Genomic DNA, 25513 nt, shown 5'->3' on the forward strand with positions numbered 1-25513 from the left:
AAGAGTGATCCATGACAATATGTTTTAGCGTACTATCACTTCTTCAATTGCATCTACCCCCAATGCTTTGGGTAAAGCCGTGGGTTTGTCAAGTTTTTGGGCGACAGAAACTATTCCTTTCATACATTCCATGATCTGAACACCTGGTGGAAAATACGCCGTTTCAGGACCTTGGATGGTTAACGGGAGGAGTGAAACCTGGAGCCCACGTGCTGAGAAGCTGCCGGTTGGTGGTGGAAGCTGTCAGTCACCTCGCTGTTTCTTGCGGTAGGCTTCTTGGACCCCGCCTCCCCTTGCCTTGTATGGTGGTGCTGGCAGCGGTGCGCGCGCGGTGGCTGTCTGACAGCGCGTGGCACTGAGGCTCGCGCTGCCGGATTGCCAGTGGCCGCGCGGCGCCGGTGAGAAGCTGGCTATCGGGTCCTGAGCTATGAGCCGTGCGGGAGGGAGCGCTGAGCACTGACTGGAGCGGAGCGCAGAGCCGGACCATGGAGCTCCCGGCCGTAGCCGGAGCAGCAGCAGCGCGGTTCCTGGGCATTGCACTGATCGCATCCTGCCTGTGCACGGGTGGCTCTGCGGAGCAAGGTAAGAGCCGGCGGCGGGGAGGGGGCTATCCTGAGGATGGAGGATGATACAGATTAAAGGAGTTGAGGGTGAGGCCATTCCAGTGCCTGAGCTGTGGCACTATTCTTGTGATAGAGAGTGACAGGATGCCAGGGGGGCAAACAGGTGTGTGAACCATGGGACTCACTAGCCCTCTGATGAGATACCGACAAAACGAGAGAAGAGAGACCAGGTGTGTGTGAGCCTTGGGACCCCCGGGTGTGATGGGAGACTACTGTCAGGGCTCAGGCCGAGTGTGTGAGCGCGAGACCACCCAGGTGTGAACTCCGGAGTACACCAGTAATGGAAGACTATCATAGCGCGGGTGAGACTTGTGTGTGCCATGGGGCCCTATCTTTGAAGGGAGACTACCGCTGACAGGCCAGGTGTGTGGCCTTTTTTCCCCGTGGTTGTGTTGGGAGATTACTATCGTTCTGACGCGGCTCAGACCAGGTGTGAGAGCTATGACACAACGGAGACGGGGTGGGAACCCATGTGTGAGGCACGGGACTAGGCCTGTGTTGTGGGAGACTTTCCCGACGAAAGGAGTGAGCGGTGAGACCACCGAGGTGTGAACTATGGAGTGCCCCAGTATTAGGAGACTGTCCCGGTGGCGGGACGAGGGACTATGCTTGTGATGAGAGATTATGCCAGTGTCAGGGGGCCAGAGCGTGTGTGTGTGCAGCCTAGCCCAATGATGAGGGTGGACGTCAGTTTGTGAGCCCTGGGACTGTTTCTGTGATGGGAGACTGCCAGAGTGACTGAAGTGAAGCCAGGTGTGCGAGCCTTGTGGCTGTGCTTGTGGGGGGATATATCACAGGGGCAGGACTAAGACCAGGTGGGGAGACGAGGGACTGACTGTCCCTGCAACGAGTGAGTGATGGGGCCACCCAATTGTATGAGCTTCAGAACTATTCCGGTAATAAGAGGCGGTCATCGTAAGGGGGGGGGGGGGGGGGGGGGGAATAGCCGTAAGACCATTTTTGTGTCGGGAGTGTGACAGGAGTCAGAGCAAGTATGTTAGCCTTAGTACTATCTCAGTAGGCGGCATACTGACCCAGTGACCGTGTGAGACCGGGTGTGTGAGAGGGGTGAGTATCTATGTGATGGGAAACTAACCCAATGGAAGGAGTGATTGCTGAGACGATTCCGATGGAGGGTCTGAGGGAGACTATCACAATGACAGGGATGACATCTGAAGGGACAGGTCCAGCCAGTACCGGAGATCATCCCAGTGACGGGCAGGTCGGGATCCAAGTGTGGGTACACCCCGTGAAGAGCGACTGAGGGGGGTAATACGCTTAAAAGATTGTGTGGGTGACAAAATACAGGTGTGTGACCACTGAGAGTGTCTGTGCGACTCGACTCTTCCACAGTGGCAGGGGTGATACAAGGTGTGTATGGGCCGTGTGACTGTGTTTGTGTTGGGAGAGTGAGTGAAGGCAACACCATTGGGTGTGTAAGCCTTTTTTGGGCTATTCTGTGATGCTCTCACTGGTGACAGTGCTCTATAGAAATACACATACCATAGGAGTGAGACCAGTGCTTCAACGTGAACGAACTCAGTGATTGGAGGAGGAGGAGATTGTGTGAAAAAAGGGGTGATCTTTCCTGTGAGGATATTGAAGTACTGGGAAGGCTGGAGACCGCCATTGTTGGGGGTGTGTTTGTGAGTCTGTGCTAGGGTACGTGGGGAGTTAGTCTTCTTGGCTAGTCCCCTGTTGTGGGTCAGGCGGACGTACAACCATTTCTTTGCTGCGTTAATAGTCAGTGCGTCCACCCATGAGGCATTTCATGTGGGATTGAAGGTACGCGGCCACAAATTCTTCATATATGTAACACACTCCCCCTCAAGATATCACTTGAAAGCCTCGGAATGAGGGGCATGTGGGCTGCTGTGTTGATATGTGAGGATTGGGTGAGAATCTCCTGGTGGGCACTGAAGAGCAGAGCGATCCAGCGGTGCTAAAATGTAGAAGTTGTGGTAACACTGAGCTGGCCGGTCCGGCACCGCCGCGTGGGCGGAGGATCAGGCCTCTCTCTGTGGGGTCTAGGCAGGCATGTTACTGTGTCCGTGAGAGGGTGGTCACTGGTACCACTTTGCAAGAGGAAGGTGAGATGTGCCACTATGTCTGCATGCGCATAGTCAATTGTGACACTGCGAGTGCACGAGCATAGTTGTGCCTCTGAACCTGCTTGAGGTTAATTAGATGTGTCACTGGCTGGCACGAAAGGGGTAAGCCCGGATGTTGTGTAGCTTTGTCTGCGCGAGAAGGTTGAGCTGTAATACTGTGTGTACTGTGGTGAACGGTGCCAGTGTACCTGCTGGAGGACGATTGCGTCACTGACTCTGGGAAGAGTACGCAGGGGGCACACAAAGGCGAATGGCAAGAGATGCATACATGGTTCTGATATTGTACTGCATGTATGCATACGATTTATTACACATTGGACTGAGGCGAGGGCGATCGCCACATTATCGTTTCAAAAGATTGATGAGTCATTCGAGCGGAGATTGAAAGGTGCATAGAACACTTGACCTATCTAAACGTGCTGTTATTAAATAGAGCCTAACGCGAGCCTATGAACGAGATTACAATTATGCAAGCTTCGGTGGATAAGAGTAACGAGACACAACCAGATAGTTTTGCACAAGATCACCAATTTTTCATGCCGGGTAGCCGGGACTACACGCTCATATTCAGGCATCCACGGCCATCTATGCAGGCAGCACATCTCGCAAGAAACTATTGTAAACTGAGGGAATATGAGGACGGGAGGGATGCATAACTTTACCTCTGCGTGAGTAAGGACAGGGAGTGCGCAAGATCACAGCAGAGGTAGATATACACACTAGTATGGGTCATTAGAATGTTTGGAGAGAGGATGGGGTGGGGCTAATCAATCACAGTGTAAATTCGAGTGAGGTGGGCGAGTGACACTGCAGTGGTGAAGTAGAGCTCATGGCTAGTGTGCACTCAAGGATACCCTTGGTTGTCTGTGTGAGGGCACGTCACGAGTCACCCACAGGGCTCCTATGTGCTCATGGGAATCGCGCCTGCCTCATGAAGAGTACACTGCTGCTCTCTCCTTTGCGAGCAGCGACTGTGCCTGGGGGGTGTGGGGAGGGGAGGGGGTTTATTGATAGTGCTAGCGTGCGCGATCCCTGCAAAGTCCTGTGTGATGGAAAGGCACAGTAACAGAAGGATACTGTGTGATTGTGTGGATCCTGCCTCTGTGAGATCACGACGGCACTCAAGGGGGAGAGACACTTGGACGTATTTCTGCTAGGGCTTAAAGCGAATTCGCGCAGGGAGTGTGTGAGGGATGATGGTGGAGGTCTGGTGAAGCAACACGGAGGCACCAGTATTGGAATGCATTTGAAAGTGCCGGGACACTGTGTTTACTTCATTCCGAAGACGGGAGAGTTGTTTTATTACGAAAATCTTGCATGCCTATAAGCAGGACCACTGACATGAAATATTTCGTCTTGCAATGAAGCTCGGGAATGTGATTTAATTAACGGTGTCTCCAGGGTGTCCCCTGAGTAAAATATATCGCATAGAGCGTATTAAGCAGAATTTTCGCCTGTGCGTACACACATTTTGTTATTTAAGGTGTAGTGCTTTTACTTTGTACGCCCTTGTTATATATTCTTGGCGCTTTATGTCCCAGGGCATCAGACCTCGTAAAGCGTGCACGGAATTCTTCTAAAGTCTGCATGTGATCTTGACACATATGCTGCTTTGAGGACACTCCTCATTACTTAAACATGATTTTACATCAGTAGTGAACAACTTTTTTCTCGACAAAGAAGGAGTAACTTTTAACTTGTCCCTCTCTGTTTAAATGACATTTAAATATACGGGTCCGTATTTACAAACAGTTCTAAATCTACACACATAAACGCCACCCGCACCTAATTGAAAAGGATCGACTTTTATCAGTCGCAGACGTTCCCAGTGGTGCACTTGGAAAGTGTGCTACTGGGACTGCCATGTGACATCTGCTATTTCTCCACAGTGAAGTACTACACAGCATATAACCCTGCGTTGGAGAATGCCGACCCATAGCAAATGCACATTGTATACACTTCTTTTTTTTCTAACTGGGGAATTCATTCCTCCACCCATGTAGACAGAAATACCTATCCCTGTACCCCCACAACATTTGCGAGTGTTCCGTTTCCCTTCCCACCCTGGCAAGGAAGTTATCCAGCCCTTTTCTGGAGAAAAACGTAAACCGTTTGCAGGATGGAAAAAGGTCGTAGATGAGTTTGGGGATGCCAATGAACCCACAAGGTTGTAGGTGCTTACAGCCTCTCAAGGCAAGCTGTGCTTTGGTACTCCTCTCCACCACCTTCATGAGGCTTGCTACTGCAAAGATGAACGTTTTGCAGCTTACAGTTAGGCAGTAGTAAAGCAATTTACACCTGCCAGTTATCCTGTACATTCTTGACGGTGTAAAGGGGCCTCTTTTTGGACGTAAACGTAGGTTTATCACCAAACATGGTGCTGTGAATCGTGCCCATGGAGTGTTTGTTAGTTGCTGATGACAAACGCTTTTTCGTAGTTCATCAAACAGGAATCTAAACACCACCGGGGAACACATCTCAATTCTGTAATTAGTAAATTAATACATCTACAGTTGAAAGGTGACAGGTAATGTTTTGAAAGTGGCACGTGCTGCATTGCAGTGAGTTTGCAACGTTTGAATACCTTGTAATCTATATGAGTGAGATTTTTTTTGGGAATGTGTACATCATGATACAAGTGGTAGATTGTGTGTGAGTGTACAAAAAACATAATATGCTGAAAAAAGTGCAGCCAGGGAATCTTTTAATTTCTTTTTCTGTCTGCACATACATTCTTGGGGCCTGAGTAAAGGCTGGCTATCCTTATGTTTACGTATCGTGATAGAGAGGGCTGGCTTTTTGAATACAATTCCCCTTTGATATAAAAGAGGAAATCGTGAAAGGCAGGGAAACCGTTCTACATGAACTGATCATACCTAAGGTGTAGGACTGACTCCATTAGTGTGATTATGTACTGTATTGCATTGCAATTGCATTTATATGCAACAATGTGAGAGGTGCTAAATGTAATTGTCTATCAGAAGTTGGTAGGAGGGATGGCTCGGGAGAAGGAGGAGATATGAGATGTAACTAGAAAAGTTGCTGCTTTGTAGGCATGTTTTATATTTTAAATATGAAATGTATTTACGTTATTAGAACCCAACCAACTTGCCGTAAAGGAAAATATCACACCAATAGAGATGCTGAAGGGGGTATGGGTTTATAACTAGTGGCTGGATTTGACATGGAGCATAGAAGAGCTGGACTGAACATGATGTGTGTGTAATGACAACAGAGAGGGATTCTTTTAATTCATGAGAAAGTGATTTCCAGAGAGATACAAGTGGTGAATAGAGTGCGAGACCGCGATGCGCCCTCTGGTTCATCACTGCCACTCTCTCGTTTTTTGTGCCCTTCTGCCCTCTGTACCACTCATTTTTGTGCTCTTTTGCCCTCTGCCACACTCGTTTTTGTGCTCTTCTGACCTCTGCCCAACTCGTTTTTGTGGTCTTCTGCCCTCTGCCCCACTCGTTTTTGAGCCATTCTGCCCTCTGCCCCACTCATGTTTGTGCCCTTCTGCCCTCTGCCCCACTCGTTTTTGTGCCATTCTGCCCTCTGCCCCACTCGTTGTTGTGCCATTCTGCCCCTTGCCCCACTCGTTTTTGTGCCATTCTGCCCTCTGCCCCACTCGTTGTTGTGTCCTTCTGCCCCTTGCCCCACTTATTTTTGTGCCATTCTGCCCTCTGCCCCATTCGTGTTTGTGCCCTTCTGCCCTCTGCCCCACTCGCTTTTTTTCCATTCTGCCCTCTGCCCCACTCGTTGTTGTGCCCTTCTGCCCTCTGCCCCACTTGTTTTTGTGCCATTCTGCCCTCTGCCCCACTCGTTTTTGTGCCATTTTGCCCTCTGCCTCACTCGTTGTTGTGCCCTTCTGCCCCACTCGTTGTTGTGCCATTCTGCCCCTTGCCCCACTCGTGTTTGTGCCCTTCTGCCCTCTGCCCCACTCGTTTTTGTGCCATTCTGCCCTCTGCCCCATTCGTTGTTGGCCCTTCTGCCCTCTGCCCCACTCGTTGTTGTGCCATTCTGTCCTCTGCCCCACTCGTGTTTGTGCCCTTCTGCCCTCTGCCCCACTCGTTTTTGTGCCATTCCGCCCTCTGCCCCACTCGTTGTTGTGCCATTCTGCCCTCTGCCCCACTCGAAAAATGATTGAGGTTTTATTTTTGTGAATTATTTGAAGTTACTTTGAGGGGTACACAGTTCAAGTATTCTCGGGGGCTAGCATTTGCTTGTATGTACAAAAAATAAAAACGCAATGGATGTTCATGGTATAAGCGGATGACCTTAGGATAAAAAGTTCAAGGATGCTCTAGAGATAACCAGCTATAGAATGGTGTGGAGGTAAAAATAAAAAAAAGTGAAATCTCAAAGACACACGTTTCATGTGTGCTCTGGGTGAAGGCTCAATACTTCTATGGACAAACGTTCAAGGATGCTCAAGAAAAGAATTCTGTATTCTTGAGATAAAAATGACTTTCTGATCGGAATAACGGCTTCTGAATACTGTATGGACATAATTCCAGTGCTTTTGTACTGTTGGTTGCATGCGGGGGTGGAGTGAGAGTCACTAGGCCATATGTACGACAAAGTGGTGCAGCGTGTCGTTAGTCTCCTGGGCTTAACAACACACTCCGCCATTTCGGAAACGCAAGGCTGCACCATATTTACAAGAATGTGGTGCAGCCTTGAGTTTCCCCCTGCGATGGAGCTAAGATGTGCACCAGAGTGCAAGGGAGTGTGTGTGCAGTGGAGGATTGGTTATGTGTAGGAAGGTGTCCCTTCATGCACATAAACAATCCTAAAATGCCATTTTGTAACTTTCATGTGTGCTGCTTCACGCAGCACACATGAAATGTACAAAATGTCATTTTCAAAAAGGTTTGTTTTATGTATTCCTGTAGATTATCAAACCATGGCATTTTGATTTTTCCATGTGTGCTGCTCAAGGCAGATCACATGGAAAAAGAAAAAATGAGGAGAAATAATGCATTTCTCCTTGTTTCGCCATCTTAAGACCAGGGTTTTTCTGGTCTTAATTTTGGCGCTGCCTCCTATGTACGCCATCCTTGTACATAGGGGGCAGCGTCAAATACAATGGGTGTTGCGGTGGAACGCCCACTACAGCACCAACTGCCCGCCTCTTTCACTCTAAACATAGCTTGAAAGGGTGCCTTATGTACAAGGCAGCCTAAAGCCACGTTAAGCCACCGCTGACTTGTACATAAGGCAAGGCCCCTATCACCATGGTAACGTCACAAAAAGTGACGTTCCAGTGGCATTAGGGGCTTGTACATATGCCCTCATTTTTTTTGGTAACCAGAACTTTTTTTCATCATCAGGCTTTGACCCAGAAAAAAAGAGAGAAAGGCAGAAAGGGGAGGCAAAAGAGAAAGAAAACCATTGGAAAACAGTGACATAGAGAGATAGTGGGGATGAAGAAGAGACTTCAAGAAACAAGAAGTGTAGGGTGGCGGAATCAAGACGAGGGAGCTTTAGAATTTGACAGTCCCATTTTTAGGAGTGCCAATAGGAGGTTGGTAAGAAAAACATTGAGCCTCAGTATTTATTTTGTACAAATTAAGCACTATAAAGTTAATCGAAACTCTCTGTAAAAAACATTTTGGCACATAAACGTTTAGGGTAAAAGGTGTGCTGAATATCTGTGTTTGAAATAAACAGAGATGCTCGGGGGCTAACGGGCTCTTGATATTTGGGGTAGCAAGTTAACAGATGCAGTTGGAATAAACCATTTCTGAATATTCTGGTGGTGAAATGTTCATGTATGCTTTGGGGGAAAACATGGATGCACGGGAGATTAGATGTTGATGTAGGCTCTGGTTGTCAGACTTTCCAAGGATGAGTGACGGATAAAAGGTCCAGTACTTCCATAGTGGTAGGTAGTTAGTGGAAAAATGCCGCAATCTGTGAAAAATTCTTGGACATTCAGAATTAGAGTGAAAACTTGTATTATTCTCTGAGCTAAAAAGATTGTAGCTACCCCGATGGACTGAGGTGCAAAAAACATGATGAAATGAACGTTTCTACAATTCATTGCGTGCAGGCCAAGTAACCGGCAGAAACATATTTTAGTTTGTAGAAATTGTCAGTTCGGAAGATGCAGTAAAATGTTTAAAATTTCAAGGATTTTCTAAGTGAGGTGGGCAGTTCAACGTTGTTATGAGAGTAAAGGGCAGGAAGGTACTCTTTGGAACGAGTCATTATGGAATGTGGATTCAGAAGAGCACAGGGTTCACTATAAAGACTTAACCATAAAGAGATAACGACACATCATGATGGAGTGGAGAGAGTAGTACAATTGTGTGGATGGGCTTCATGTAACCATTTAAAATTCATGTTTTGGATTAACTCATAATATAAGATAAAAACACAAATATAGTGGTGCACAGCTACAAAAGTCCAAACTGACTGCTGACTGTTCCATTTCTTCTTTATTTTTAGTTCCAAAAAGTTGTGAATCTTCGTAATTCCCATTTCAAACATTACAGCCAGAACCACAGTCATACAGTAGACCATTATACAAAAAAACGGTGCCTTAAATGTTGCATAGGTAAATGTACACATTTAATCAAGCATGCAGCTCAGCCATGCATGAATTGACCCGTGCCTGGATGCATTTTCTTGCCTTCTAATAGGATAGCAGGCAAACTAAATGCTAAAATGTTTGACCCTTACTGATTATACCACTGTTTACAGTATTTATTACCAGTGCTTTCAGATCACTGAAAGAATTCTGTGCTTTCATCTAACGCAGACTTTGGATCAACTGAAATGGATGGCACTAAAACAGCCAAACTAAAAATAACTACTGAGTTTCACCTCACGCTAAATACGTGATGTCCAGAATCGTAACTTGTCAAAGCAGCTGATCATCAAACTGAATAAAACATCAGTTATTTTTATATTAAAAGGACCACACAACCATCCTTTTCTCTCTCCCACCCACAGCCCTTCATTTCGTGCATATGCTAATTTGCAGTACTTATTGTGTTGCAATACAGGTGACCACTAGTTAGTTTGCGGCAAAGCAGTACAGTTTCCTATTGATCTCCCGGCTTGTGAAAGTGAATATTTTCTGCCTTTTACTGTTGTAATTTAATAATTTGACGTTTGCAGTAATGTGTACAGCTGTGCGCCCATCAATATATTCTACTCTGCAGGCACCTTAAGTGACAATATCAGTAAAACTCCTGGAAAGTCGTTTAAACAAAGAATGGCCCAAAGACTTTGCCAACTCATTGTATCTGATAATTACTGATCATTGCTCCGACTATTTTAACACAAGGAATGAATGTTTTATGATCTGCTCTTTGATTTTTTAATTATGAATTTTGCTGCTCCTTTCTTTTTTATGTGGAAATTGTAAAGGTTTTTACTAACCAAACAATACCTTATTTACTTAGTTAATCTTCAAGTAGAAAAAAAATAGTGTCTAAGAATGGTCCACACAAATGCTTTGCTAATGCTGAAGAAGAAACAAAGCCCCCTACAGTCCTGTCAAGTATCACGCATCAAACGTGACACTAACGCATTTCAGTGCAGTGCTCCGCATCACCGCACTGAAATGCATTGTCACGCATAGTGGCAGTCTCAGGTGTACAATTACTGATGGCTGCAAACGTGTGTTGCAGGTGGCTGCAGGCACTGTCTGTGGTCTGCCTGCTCTGGCGCGCTGCTTCCGTGGTCTTCTTGAGCAGTAATCCCTGCTAAGCGCCTTCCAGTCCCAGGCTCTGCCTCTTTGCAACAGTGTATCACGCATGGCCGCCCTGCCGCGCAGCATTGCGTCAGCCTCCCTTATGTCATGTCCGTTCCCAGCTTGTGCTCCGAAGTTATATCCTGCTGACTCAGAAAGCGGGGAGTATGTTCTTCTGGAAGTTGCCCGCAATAATTATGGGGCAGCGCCGTTGATTATATTGCACGTAATGGCCCGGCCTGGGCCACACTCTGCTGTAGGCCATCATAATCAAGGCCGCTGCAGCAGTTACAATTTCAGAGCCGGCAGTGAGAAATTAGTGCCGTGGGTTAAGGACAACCATGACCGACCATGTCGGTTTACAGCACCGGCTGCCAGGTCAGTGATCTTTAGGCGGGCAATGCCAGGACGTCGCCTCTTGTGCTGGTGCTGTCGCCAATGCTGCAGTGTTGTTTGCGCGACTGGGAAGCTGCCTATATAGGGCAGCGCTACTTGCACCTGATGGTTGCTGTACATGTTAAATGAAGACCATGAACCCACCGTGAATTGTCGAGGGAGTGCCTGGATGACCGAGGAGGCCTCCTGCCCACCACCGCGGTAAACTCAGTTCATCTGGGATTCTTGAGGTGTACTTCCATCCTCTTCCCAGTTTCATGTTTCTCCCCAGTTGTGCAGAAGTAATTGCTGCAAACATACCTGTAAATGTAGTGGTGCATGAGAAAGTGCTTGGCGGACTCGGTTTTTGATGCTTTGAAGTAGTTTTAAGATCGTATTAGAGTTCTTTCGTTCCTCAAATGGGTGTAATTTCTGTAATACATGTTACACTTGTCTTCACTGTTTGATTTTTGCTAGCGAGAAAGTGTCACTCGTAGTTCTTGAATGTCACTCATAATTACAGTGAACTTATGAAAATGTCACACAAATGCAATATGAAACCTTGGTAGCTATGCCCCTAGTGTTCTTTTACTGCCAGCTTCACAATTTTTGTTTGCTCCTGCAGTATACCTAAGAAAGATGCATATGAAAAGGATTGTTCCACTCGTTGATAGAACTTACTACTGCAGAAAATCCAGAAACAGTTGAAAGTATGGGTGTAAGCCAATTGAAGTGTGGGATCGGGGTGCATATGGACCATTGGGAACATACTAAACAGTAACAAAATCACTACTTTTGTAGATATTCCCAAACATTCTTAATGGTGGTTCACGCCTTGTTAGTGAACATAACTTCATAACCAAAAAATAGTAATACATGTCTAAGTGTGCAAATTGGGAGAGAAAATGCCCCAGATGCACCAGCATTTTAAAAGTTTTTATGGGTGAAAGGATTTCTCCATATTTTTCTTGTGCAGAATATCACTTTTGCAAATGCATACTTACACAGTCCTTACTTCAGCGGATTGTCTGCACTGAGGACTATTCACAGTAGATATGATAGCAAGTAGGAATACGTTTGAGTATCTCCATATTAGGCTGCCTAGAAGGGTATGTGTAATGCTACAAAACAAAGCATAGACTTGTGAATGTGACCTACAGAGAGAAGACAAGCTGTTAACTTTGAGGAACTAGTAAACAAAATAAAGACAGTAACCACATCATGTCACTTTTTCTGGTTAATTTTATGAGTCCCATTTTAATGCATGGCAACACTTTTGATTCATATCATCATTCTTGAAACCTACTGATAACATCTGGCATACCAAAAATCAGGAAATGATATGTCACAGGGCCAGAGAGATGAAATACGACGTAAAGAGGGAGAAAACATTTAGGACACCTCTTTCTGACATGACTAGTGTCGAATATTATGTTTCCATTGACTTTCACTTTTGCTTTAAGAGCAAATACTCAAACCCTGTTGTCGAAATGACACTAAATTGAATTGAACTTTTGTATGGCAACGTTTCAGTTTATGGTACACACGCTCTCTAATAACAAAAGGTGTCTTCATTATTTACTCTGTGTTTTTCATTTTTGTAACAGATGGAAGGCTGTATGTACCCTCACAATTTCACACAGATATTTTCCGATATAGAGGGTGATTTCTAAATATGATTCGGTGCTAAATGATTTCTAGAAGCACACCGAGGTGTGAGATCTGCTTACATCAATCATAAAATCATTCTTGAGCATAAGCGAGCAACGAATTACGTGACAGTGTTAATCTTGTGAGGAACAGCACAAGGTTTGCTTCAAAATGTCCGTATTTGCAGTTTCCAGCTGCTATACAAAGCCCATTTCTGTCTTTCGGTGATTCGATGCACCACACTTGCCTCACATGGCCTTATGCACCTGGCAGAAGTAGACTAGCCTACATTACATTTCGCATTCTTACTAATTCAAACAGAATTCTCTCTTTTGTGTTTTATGATTGCATCACCACCCCGCCCTCTGGTGATATATAGAAGTGAAGCACAGGAGAGGCTGTTGACTGCCACCTGGTGTCTTTAGCCTTCCACCAGACAAGGCACAATTTTCTAAACATATTCGCCCACTATAACGTTTTGGTTGTTTTACTGTGCACTTTGGCAACTGCGTGGCGAGCCACTTCAGAATATCTCGAGCTAATTCTATTCACATTCCACAGCCTGGTTTCATTCTCAGTGAAAGAGTCATCTGCATGATACCAGTGATCCAGTGCATTGTTCCCGTGGACTCTATAGCAAAGGATCCCTTGCTGTTATGACATTTCTAGTGGTTAATATACACCCAGATGGAGAATAACTGTACTGGAATAACCTTGCCCACTGGCACAAGTAACTGCTTTTTCTGGATTATATATATATTTTATAATAATATTCCAGCTGCATTTCTTTCTTGCACACACCTTCACCTGCAAAAACCATCTATCATTTATAGCGCATGGTCATAAGAGAGAACCAATAGCTAAAGTCTCCTTGTAAAGTCGAATCTGTTTCATAAACTAAAATGGGATTTCGTTTTTATTTAAATTATAAATAAGGTGTACAGTTGCATCTGTTTTACCAAAGCTCAGTGGATGTTTACCATGAGGCAGGTTGCCAGGGAGTTATTTTCTAAATGTTTTTACCAGGGCAGAAGTCCTAAAAAAAGAAGTGGGGGGAATAACTTAATATGCAAGTGACGTCACTGCGCGCGACATCACAGCGCGCAACCTCACGGCGCACAACATCACACAAGGCATCACAAGAATTGACATAATAGAAAGTGGCATCACAAGCCACGACTTTACAGAAAGTGGCATCACAGGAAGTGACATCAGACCTAAAACCCTCACATGTATCTTTAGCAGGTCTATCATGTGTACGTTTGAGCGAATTGCGAGGATAATAGCACAGTGAGCTATGGAAGATATGTGACTTCTACACCTTGCAATCCCCCAGTTTTATGTTAAAAATCCTGTACATTCATTTACTAACGTATATAATTTTTTGTACATGTAAAATGCACGTCTTGATGTAAAGCGCTCTGACACCCTGCATTGGGATGAGTAGGGCTATGCAAGATAAAATAGTAGTACTTAAATTATTTCAACACCCCCTCAGGGGAAGTAAACTCTATATAAATGCAATTTGCTTTGTGTAAATACTGGGAAAGACCAACACATCTGATATTCTTACAATGCATGCATCTCTCCTAAACAGGGACAGAACAAAGTGAAAAGCTGCCTGACTTAAGTATGTGTAATGTGCTAACAAGGTGTGAGCCTATATTTCCCCTCCGCTTCATTCGCATCAGGTGTGAGTGAGGCCCCTGACTGCTCCCAGACAAGAAACTAGAACAAGAGGAGGCCTGATGACCCCTCAAATTTGGCCTTTGTTATGGCAACTGCAGGATTCTTAAATAAGAAAGCCTCCTCCTCGCCTGCCTGCACGTTGTTGCTTGTTGCAGAAGGAAAGCAGTCAAGCAGACAACGTGCAGGCACTGCTGAAAGTGTCCAGGTGTTTGGAAATGACACCGGGACAAGTTCAGCACATTATTTAGTGGGGCCCAAATTATTTGCAGGTTGGACGGCGTTCACTCTGTGAAAAAGTGGGTGGGCGCCGTCTACCCACTTGTAGAACCGACACGTGCCCTTGTTTTTACAGTGATTCTGAAGCTGAGACACAAAGATACTGGTCGCTACTTTGTTTAAGTACATTCGGAATACTGAAAATTAGAAATGTTTGGGCCACATTCATGAATGTTTTGTGCTGGTGTTCAGAGTTTGCAAATATTTTCCTCTGCAAACTATGTGAAGCATTTTATAAAACGTTTGATGCTCTGTGAAGTTGAACAAAAGTTGTGGCATTTTTAAAATACCCAAATGAATGGAAAAAGTTCCTCAAATTAGGTTTGATGAGGAAAAATCTTTGCAAAAGACCACTTTTAGTCCTCGTTTTGCCCTGGTAACATAACAAGCCATGCTGAAGCACCTGTTTGCAGAGGGGTCACAATTAATTACTAAATGAAATAAAATCTACTCCCTTGAAATATCCTCCAGGTTCATATAAAAAGTGTAAACGTGCTGATAAATACAATGGAAGGATGACAGACAAATAGCAGTGCATCAGGATTTTGGTTTGTAAGCAACAACATTCATATTATTCCCCAATTGAATAGAGAACATTTGAATGAAGTCCGATTTATTGCACAAGATAAATTCTGAACCTCGAGGTATCAGATTTTAATGGGTGCTACCCCATTCCCCGCCACTCTTAATGGGGCCCTTAGTTGAAGAATTTAATTGTACAACTGAATTTATGGCACATTATTTTGCAAAAAGTTTTTGCTGCTGAAATTTTCACCGGCAGTTGAAGTTTTACATTGACAAACTTTGCAATTGTACAAAGCTGTGCTCTCACCATCAAAAAACACCACGCGTGGAATTATAATTTTGTACATTGCTTCGTGCCTCTGGTTTTATATGGTCAAGATTTTAACAGCACAGAAAGAACATTGCATGACACTTGATTTTTTTCTTATTTTGAAAGCACAATCTTGCCCATTTTCCCTTGTATGTTTGAAGGTCTTTAATTTATTGAAAGCGAAGACTAAGTAGGACATCTATTCTTACTTTGTTCCATCTATCTGCTTCCTACCATTAGAATACTTTGAGTTTGTGGTCATCTTTCTCTGCCAGTCCCAGTGCTTAATTTGAGCCAGTGGTTGCTGGTGGGGCCCACTGGCACTCCTTTTTGTGGGATCAGCACTTATTTTTCATCATCAGACATTCACTGTGAGCAACAGAGGGAAAATCACACAAATGGAAAAGAAGTAAGGAGAGAAATATGGTAAAACCTTTGCAAAGGGCGAAAGCAGGAACCTGCACCAATGAGTTAAAGGGGAATGGGACTGTCTGGTAGTGGCTGAAAGAAACATGGGTTTGTTTCAAGAAAATTAAACTGAATACATTTAGGGCAAGATGTATCAATTGGTTTTAACTTATTCTGTGTCTATGTGAAAATGCTTTAGTACATATGGCTTTAAATGTATTCAGGTTGCACTGCCTACCTTGAGGATTTGATTAAAAGGTTCTGAAGGTTAAATGGAAGGGCTAGTCAGTTCTTAACTTGCAATAGAAAGAGGGCTGGTGCCTAAAGCTCTGCTCAGAAACCCATGGCTGGTGCTCGAGCATTGGTAGCTATTCCAGTGGTGCAGAAAAATAAAAATTGGGAGCCAAGGAATGCAACAGCTTTCAGCCCTTGCAAGTCTGAAGACAGGTCTGTGCCACTACCTCCTGGTTCACCATTACTCAATCTGGTATTTCAGGAACTGGATATTCTGGGCCCAAATACACGGGTGCAACTAAGTTGAAATGGTACCTCCCTGAGCATATCACTGAGGACCTGTAAAAGGATCCCAGTCTGGGATACCACAGTGCTAAGAAGTGGCAGAATTGTGATATGAAGCCCCACGGTAAAACAAATTTCACCTTAATATTTGTTATTATGGCTATTATTATAATTATTACCACATCATTTTATTTTTATTATTGGAAGTAGTAGTAGTATGTTTTAGTAAGTTCATATTGAAATCTGTTTTTTTCACTTGGTGATATAAAGTACTAGCTATGGGTATCAGTAACTATGCAATCATCTATCCTGTTTGGATCCAAAATGATCCTTTCTGATCCAAAAGGGAAACATGGTAAAACCTGTGTTACAGGTCGATCTCAGTTCTTCAAATCAACCTGCTACTGCAAGCCTGATTGTTGAGATGTCTGAACTCTTTCTTCAGGTATTTGAGAATCTTTAGATTCAAAGCTTTAAACAGACTTGATTTTAGAGTCATAGAGACTATCGATGGTTCGTATAGGAAACAATTTAGTACTACTCATTAAGTTCGGCTGGGAGAACATAAACTGATTTTTCTTTTGATTGTCACCTAAAAACGTGGGAAAAGGTGTTCATTTTTATTACAACAACTTTCTTAACCACTGCCTTTTTTATGTAGTCATAGTTCATATCTGTGTTAGCCTGCTTAGTTCAGTGCTTAGTAGTTATCCCAGGCGACTCATTTTTATCTGAACCCTCTTTCCATTATTTTATCCACCCCCTCCATATCTTCTAAGAGCGCTTGAAGTCAGATCCCATGTGCAAAGACTGCATGGAGACATCTCTTTCTCGCACTATTTCTTGCGCCTCAACATAGAGTCCATGGAAACGTAAAAGTGGCTTTAAGTTCTCATTAAATTTACCTTGATCATCAGCACAAATCAAAAAGATGCTTTCTGACAAATTATATTCTTTTTTTTTCTTATTTTCAAAAAATATGAATATGAATATGACATTGCAGAATTGAAGGTTGAGTGGTATGGATAAGAGACAAACTAAGTGAGGCAAGTAAATATTGCACAGTATTTATAGAATTCTGCAAGATGCTAACTGCTATAAGGGAGTTCCTTTTCATTTTATGCAAATTATACGGGCACCCATGCCTTTGCACATTCTTTTCGTTTCGCTGCAGACATTACCAATTGTGTTTAGTTATCAATAATCACTCTCTGGCAAAACAAGCAGAGAGTAGTATGAAAAAGTAGACGGAGGTGCATATAACTAACAATCTAGGGGGAATATTATCAAGACAGGCAATAAAATTAGCGCCCCTTTAGCGGCAGAAACCTGCCACTAAAACGGCGATAATGGGCCTGAGAATCTGCTCTATGGAATTCCAATTGAAGCCCACGTAAGATGTAAAGGACATCTAACATGGGCTACAATTGGAATTCCAAAGAGCATATTATCAAGCCCATTACCAACGTTTTATAACAATTTTATCACCTGTCTTGATAATATGCCCCTAGATGCGGCTGTCCCCATGTTGGCTAATATAGCCAGAGCCTCGCCAGATAATCAGGCTATCTACTGGAGATAAATCTACACCCATTGAGTGTAAACATAACAAATTACATAGTCAGGAGTGTGCATGAAAATCTGCCATGGCTCCAGCTCTCGAAGAGCAACATTGCACATCTAGTGTAGACGGCTTTGGCTGCGAATTCGTAGCAGTTATAAGACCTGGTAATAAAGGGGCATATTATCAAGCAGGGCATTAAAATATCGCCCTTTTAGCGGCAGACAACTGCCGCTAAAGCGGCAATAACGGGCTTGATAATATGCCCTGGAGAATTCCAATAGAAGCCCATGTTCACACCAGAACATGTGTTTCTATTGGAATTCACAAGGCCGTATTATCAAGCCCATTATCGCCGCTTTAGAGGAAGTTTTCTGCTGCTAAAACAGCAATAATTTTTAACGCCCTGCTTGATAATATGTCCCAAAGTTCTTAGAAGCAGCAGAAGTGGTAATGAAGCATTATAAAAAGCAAATTATTTTAATACTGCACACACGAAAAACATATGCAGTTACAATATAGTGTGCTTAGGCTGTTGCTTGATGGCTCAATAGTTATGGTCGTTCTAAATAATTTACAAAGCTTTTTTTTTCCAATGTTAGATTGCTTTTTTTGTTCATCCCATATCTCATTGCAGATTTTTATTTGAAGGAAGGCAGTCACATAACGTAAAATCTTTGTTAAAATCAGTTTACTGAAGATATTTTTTAAATTTAAAGCTGATGACATGATTCAAATTAATGAGCATCAATTATTTTAAGAGCTTGTTTCATTTTTATGTCGAGCCTGGGCAGTGCACGCGCTGCTCTGCGAAGCATGCTGTAGTTGGTATATGAGCTGTCAGGTGCTTTGGACACGGCCACCACTTTTGGTTGGTTAGTTGGCTTCCTTTTTATAATTTCTTTTTTCTGGTTGGTTAATATTGTGCATCTCTACTGCCTTTCTGTGCTTGGTTCCCTAGCAGCGGTCATCACCTATTGATTCTTTTGGTTGGCCATCTCTTGACTCCATGCTCGCACACCCTACCCCCTCCCGGTATTGATGCTGGCATGAACTGCAATGTTGTATCTGTAGTTATACCAACCTCAGTAATGTAAGCATGCACAGGTACCTTACCTAAGCCACAATGAGGCGCCTTGGGTCTCATGAGGTGTGTGAAGCACTATCATGATTACCCGTCTATATTGGGATCTGCTTGCTGTTGGGTTTGAGCCAAGCATCTTTTTTTCATGTTCAGCTTCTTCTACTTTGCTCAGAGTCCAAGACTACTGCTTCCATATTTATGGTAGTGTGCATTCTCACACTATGCCTATGCATGTCTGCACAAAACATTCACTTTAATGCCACTTTTTCCTGTTTTATGGGCTTAATCGCAATATATTTAGGGGCGGTCTTGAAGGAGGCTCATGTAATAATTTGTTTTTCTGCTACAGAAAATGTATTTATATGTCCATCATAAAAGTGTGCACTACGTAGAAAGGACAATGAATCCACAGCAGAACGGCCTCGTTGGAGATATCTGTGGCATGAGGGATAACACAATAAGGCAGTACGGTCGGAGAAAACGTTCTCACACATAGTAGGTGAGAGAAGCAATGCAAGCCATTCGTGAGCTCTCTAATGTCACATGTCACATCAATGGCTGATTTTCAGGCACTGCAATGGGATGCACTACACACCGTCATCTGCAGAATGTCAGGAAGAATTAGCTATAGCAGCCGTGCAAGGGAAAGGTAAAATATGCTTGTCATTTGCTCTGTTTTGATGGTGCCACCATGTGAAAGGCAAGCTTCGCAAAGCATTGCACAACTGTGGAGTTAAAAAGTACCCAAATCTGCGAGGATGATACTGTACACAACCCCTGCAACATTTATGAACAAGCATTTGCAATGCAAAGGTCTTGCATTATTATTTGCAAAGCCAATAGGTCAAACTTTCAGTAATGCGAGACCTGTTGCATTGCAAATGCTTGTTAACCATTACTGTTGGAAATACTATTAGACCTGACATCCTTGGTGGGCTTTCCACCTTAACTTGTTGCCTTCAACCCTCCTGTTTTGCTGACTTTGTTTTTGCTTGCTTTAGGACTCTGCACACTTTACCACTGCTAACCATTGCTAAAGTACTTGTGCTCTCTCCTTAAAACATGGACACATGGTAGAATTGGCTTATACCAAATTGGCATATTTGATTTACTTGTAAGTTCCTAGTAATGTGGTACTACTGTCATGGAGATGAGACTTTCATTTACACTGTGTTAAGTTGGCATGAGCTTATTAGAAGTTTAAACGCCATTTTTCCTTTCTGCTGCCTTTGCACACGGCACACATTATTATAAATGTTTAGAGTTTAACAGAGTGTTTTGCTTCACACAAGAATAATATGTTTTTCTATATTAGCAACCTTGCTCAGTAAGCTTTGTTTGAACAGTGAGTGCCAAGGCCTTCAAGGTTATTTCAACACAGTGGTTGTTGTTCGGACTGATCAGCGCACGTTCTAGACATATCATATATGCAGCTGTGGCCACCTCTGATTGTGGCGCGTTTAATAATGCACTTCATAGGCATGATCACACACACTTGGAGAACATTCACATGCAGAGAGCTGGGGCAGAAACTGATGTGATCCATTTCTGCCAGGACCAGAGGTATAGGGCCGACCTTGTAATCCCAAGAGACCTTCTGTAGATATAAAATAACCTACTAGCAAGGGAGAGTGGGATATAGGTGTATTCTAACCTGTTTTCCATTTAGCATTGTAACATGCTTTCTCCCTTTGTATTTTATGGAATAGTAACTATGCTGATAATCTTGTTGCTTATATGTCTGCTTGTATTAGCTAAGATACTGCGCCTGAGAACACAGCATTATAAATAAATATTTCAAACTTGCTTGTATCTCCTTTTACTCCCTGTTTTGGACTGGTATGAGAGTATAACGAAAGAGTGTTCATGTGTTCTACATTGCCCGAGGTATTCTAAGTTCCATGTTCTGGGTTGTCTAATCATTGGTATTTTGGAAGAACCAATGAGACACTGATTGCTAGTCTGGTAGGGGATATTGGCTACTAAGGTGAGTTTTGGCACACCCTAATTCACTGAGGTTCCAAGTCTCTATGCACAGTTCTGTGTAGGAGCAGAATCCTGCTACAATACTTGTGCCCAGGTCCCATAAATTAAAGGCTTGTATTCGGCCTGCAGCACTGATTGTGCCACCCACTTAAGTCGACCTTAAAATATGGCTCAGGTCTGCCACTCCAGCCTGTGTGTGCAGTTTTAAACTGCATTTCAACATGGCAAGATATACCTTTTGCTAGGCCCAAACTTTCAATTGTAATACATTTAAGTCACCCCTGGAGTAGTGGCTGGGCAGCCCAGAGGGCAGGTGCAGTGTATTTAAAAAGGAGAGCATGTTCTTTTACGTTTTACATTTCCTGATAGTAAAATGCCTAAACTTGTTTTTGACTACTGCATGGCTTACTTCCCCCATAGGACGACATTTGAGTTGCCTTATTAAATTTAGTAAGCTGTGACTTCCAAAAAGGAACAGGTAACCAGTTCATGTGTGGTTTCTTTAGAGTTGTAATGAAAAACACTCTCTAATGGGGAAGTCTGATTTTGAACTACAATTTCCTGGCATTTTCCTGCTCTAGCCATTTAGTGCTTGCAGCCTGTCTCTGGGTCAAATGACTGAGTGTAGGAGGCAGTTGAGCTTTGTATATTTCTCCTAAACAGTCAAACACAATGGAGGGCTTAGATGTGCCTGGATGGGCCATCACTGGCAGGATGGGAGGGTGGAGCTGGACACAGCCCTACTTTAATAGGCTGCATTCTGCCTTCACACAAAGGGCAAAAACACAGTTGATGGACAGAATGCAGAACAATGTCTTACATTCACCCCAGTGAATGTAAGACATTGTTCTGCATTCTGTCCATCAACTGTTTTTTTTGCAATTTTCACCCAGAGTGGTCTGGGTATGCTCAGACGTGAGTCCCAGGCTCTCCACATCACTGGAGTCAAGCTATCCAGGCTGAAGAAGGCTGATAGCCAGAAACCGGTCCTTGGATGCTTGATTCCGGTCTAGGAAAGACATGGCTTGGTGGTTCGGACTGGACTGTTCCCATGAGGCACAGGGTCAAGGCTGATTTGCATGAAGCCAGTGTCTGACCTAGGGTGGTGTGGAGTGCAAAAAAAGATGGATTTAAGCCCAGATCTTTGTACTGGGGTGAATGTAAGACATTGTTCTGCATTCTGTCCATCAACTGTGTTTTTTGCAATTTTCACCCAGAGTGTGCTGGGTATGCTCAGACGTGAGTCCCAGGCTCTCCACATCACTGGAGTCAAGCTATCCAGGCTGAAGAAGGCTGATAGCCAGAAACCGGTCCTTGGATGCTTGATTCCGGTCTAGGAAAGACATGGCTTGGTAGTTCGGGGCGGACTGTTCCCATGAGGCACAGGGGCAAGGCTGATTTGCATATAGCCAGTGTCTGAACTAGGGTGGTGTGGAGTGCAAAAAAACGATGGATTTAAGCCCAGATCTTTGTACTGGGGTGAATGTAAGACATTGTTCTGCACTCTGTCCATCAACTGTGTTTTTTGCAATTTTCACCCCGAGTGGGCTGGGTATGCTCAGACGCGAGTCCCAGGCGCTCCACATCACTGGAGTCAAGCTATCCAGGCTGAAGAAGGCTGATAGCCAGAAACCGGTCCTTGGATGCTTGATTCCGGTCTAGGAAAGACATGGCTTGGTAGTTCGGGCTGGACTGTTCCCATGAGGCACAGGGGCAAGGCTGATTTGCATATAGCCAGTGTCTGACCTAGGGTGGTGTGGAGTGCAAAAAACGATGGATTTAAGCCCAGATCTTTGTACTGGGGTGAATGTAAGACATTGTTCTGCATTCTGTCCATCAACTGTTTTTTGCAATTTTCACCCCGTGTGGCCTGGGTATGCTCAGACGTGAGTCCCAGGCTCTCCACATCACTGGAGTCAAGCTATCCAGGCTGAGGAAGGCTGATAGCCAGAAACCGGTCCTTGGATGCTTGATTCCGGTCCAGGAAAGACATGGCTTGGTAGTTCGGGCTGGACTCTTCCCATGAGGAACAGGGTCAAAGCTGATTTGCATATAGCCAGTGTATGACCTAGGGTGGTGTGGAGTGCAAAAAAACGATGGATTTAAGCTCAGATATTTGTACTGGGTTGAATGTAAGACATTGTTCTGCATTCTGTCCATAAACTGTTTTTTTTGCAATTCTCACCCGAGTGGGCTGGGTATGCTCAGACGTGAGTCCCAGGCTCTCCACATCACTGCAGTCAAGCTATCCAGGCTGAAGAAGGCTGATAGCCAGAAACCGGTCCTTGGATGCTTGATTCCGGTCTAGGAAAGACATGGCTTGGTAGTTCGGGCTGGACTGTTCCCATGAGGCACAGGGTCAAGGCTGATTTGCACATAGCCAGTGTCTGACCTAGGGTGGTGTGGAGTGCAAAAAAAAGATGGATTTAAGCCCAGATCTTTGTACTGGGGTGAATGTAAGACATTGTTCTGCATTCTGTCCATCAACTGTGTTTTTTGCAATTTTCACCCAGAGTGTGCTGGGTATGCTCAGACGTGAGTCCCAGGCTCTCCACATCACTGGAGTCAAGCTATCCAGGCTGAAGAAGGCTGATAGCCAGAAACTGGTCCTTGGATGCTTGATTCCGGTCTAGGAAAGACATGGCTTGGTAGTTCGGGCTGGACTGTTCCCATGAGGCACAGGGTTAAGGCTGATTTGCATATAGCCAGTGTCTGACCTAGGGTGGTGTGGAGTGCAAAAAAACGATGGATTTAAGTGCAGATCTTTGTACTGGGGTGAATGTAAGACATTGTTCTGCATTCTGTCCATCAACTGTGTTTTTTGCAATCCACACAAAGGGCAGCATACCCCTTGCTGTTAGTCTTATACCAGGGCAGGTGAGGCCAGAAATCTGTGCACTTCAAAGGGAAACCTCTAGAAACTTTTCCCACGTCAAAGGAGACACTTGATATCAGTTGCGGCCGGTGCAGTTAAGAGTGGTGGGGCAGGGTGGGGGGAATCTACGGACGGTGACGAGGGGGAAAAAAGCCTTGCACGAGCCAGTGATGCGGTGGGCGCAAGATAAGTGGTTTTTCATTTTTTCCCCTCGCCGTCTTTCAACTCCCTTCCCACCCCACTGCTGTTACCTGCACTGGCCGCAACTGCCTGATACAAATATTGAATCTCAGAAACCAGCTCTCCAGTACACTTCAGTACCTTCTGAGACCAGGAAGGAGGATCGCTTTGCTGCTGAAAGGACTGCCACTCCTTTGGACTGCTGCCTGATGGATTAGTACCTTGCTGGACTGGTTCCTTGCTAGATTGCAGCTCTGCTGCCCTTCTGCCCTCCTGCCTGAGTCAAAGGGATTCGACCTGCACCTGAACCCATGTCTTCTGCTGGCCTACTGTTCAGAGCACACATTCACAACAGGCTCTCAAACACCTGAACCAGCACCCAGATCCAGCTTGAGAAAGCCTCTGACCCCCAAGTGGTGCTCCTCAGGTCCTGGACCCTTGGTGTAGTCTCAGTGGAACTGAATTGAAGTTTTTGGGCTCTTTGGGATCCCAAACAAGCCCATTGGTGACAAAACCTTGTCGCTTACACTGTCAGCCAACACAAAGTTCTGTCAATCCAACCCTTCCAGCTACATCACCTGCTCTTCGGGAGCTCCATTGTGAAACTCCTGCCTGACTGTCTCTGACAGCAACAGGAGCATTGCATTACAGCAACAACTGTCGCCAACGCCCAGCCTGGTCTTACTCTTCTCGCTGCTGCGGCAACCATCTGTAATACTTCCCTGCTCCATGTGGCCTCCTCCACGGGAAACAGGACTCTCTGCGCTGGACTGAGAAGGTAACTTTTCAGCAGGACTAACCTGGTCCTTGTATCCGACCCATGCTCCATTGTGGTCGGCCTGAACTTGTGACCTTCTACAGAATTCGCACAGCCAGATAGCCGCGAGTGGCGGTTTGGGCCTTTTGGTGCTAGTTTCAAATATTTAAAATTGCATATCTCCAGTTCTACCAATTGGATTTTTGTTAATCTAGTCTTGATTTATTTATTACTTTCTACTCTATTTGCTTTAATTGGTATGATGATTTTCTTGTATTGTGTTTTCACTTTTTTTTACTATTTGGGGATTGCTTGTACCTCACCCTAACAAGGATTGTGGTTACTACTTGAGTAGGGTTTCACCCCCCCGGAACCAATAATCCAATTTCTCACACACACCAGTTTTTTCACAAGTGAAATAGTTAAAGCACATTGCTTTCAACCAATTCAACAAGATGGTAGAAGACCTGCACCAGATCTCTGTTCCCAAAGCACAGTTCTTCATCTCAGATTGTACACCATCAATGGCTTGAAATAATTTATTCCAAGGAAAATGTTTCCATTTCTTTTCAAACACTTCTTTTGTGGTACAAGTGTTAACTGCCTCTTTCTTCGTATTGAAGAGGCCATCAAGGGTTTCATCTTATTTCCTAGTTCTATTTGTAAGAAGTGTCAGAAATGTGGTTATTGGTTGGAATGGTAAGTGCCACTCAGGCAATAACCACAATGCTTGTCAGGGTGAACCACAAAAGTCTCTCTCTCTGATAGCCTGGCACAAAAGCAGTCAGGCTAAATAAGAGGCACTGTGTAAAGTATGTATGTGGCACACAAATTAATAAAATGAAAACACAACCAAAGAAAAATCCCAAACCAATTGAG

General features: G+C 44.3%; 1 protein-coding gene across 1 annotated transcript in view; it reads left to right on the forward strand.

Moving 5' to 3' along the window:
* The first annotated feature begins 343 nt into the window (after positions 1–343).
* The window catches only part of EPHA10 (EPH receptor A10), a 1551477-nt gene continuing 1526307 nt past the window's right edge, over positions 344–25513 (forward strand). Inside the window, exon 1 of the mRNA XM_086956448.1 lies at positions 344–582. Coding sequence (XP_086812574.1) covers positions 486–582 — 97 coding nt within the window. The 5' untranslated portion in view covers positions 344–485. The remainder of the gene's footprint in view (positions 583–25513) is intronic.

This window comes from Lissotriton vulgaris, chromosome 2_1 (assembly GCF_964263255.1).
Source record: "Lissotriton vulgaris chromosome 2_1, aLisVul1.2, whole genome shotgun sequence".
NCBI classification, from domain to species: domain Eukaryota; kingdom Metazoa; phylum Chordata; class Amphibia; order Caudata; family Salamandridae; genus Lissotriton; species Lissotriton vulgaris.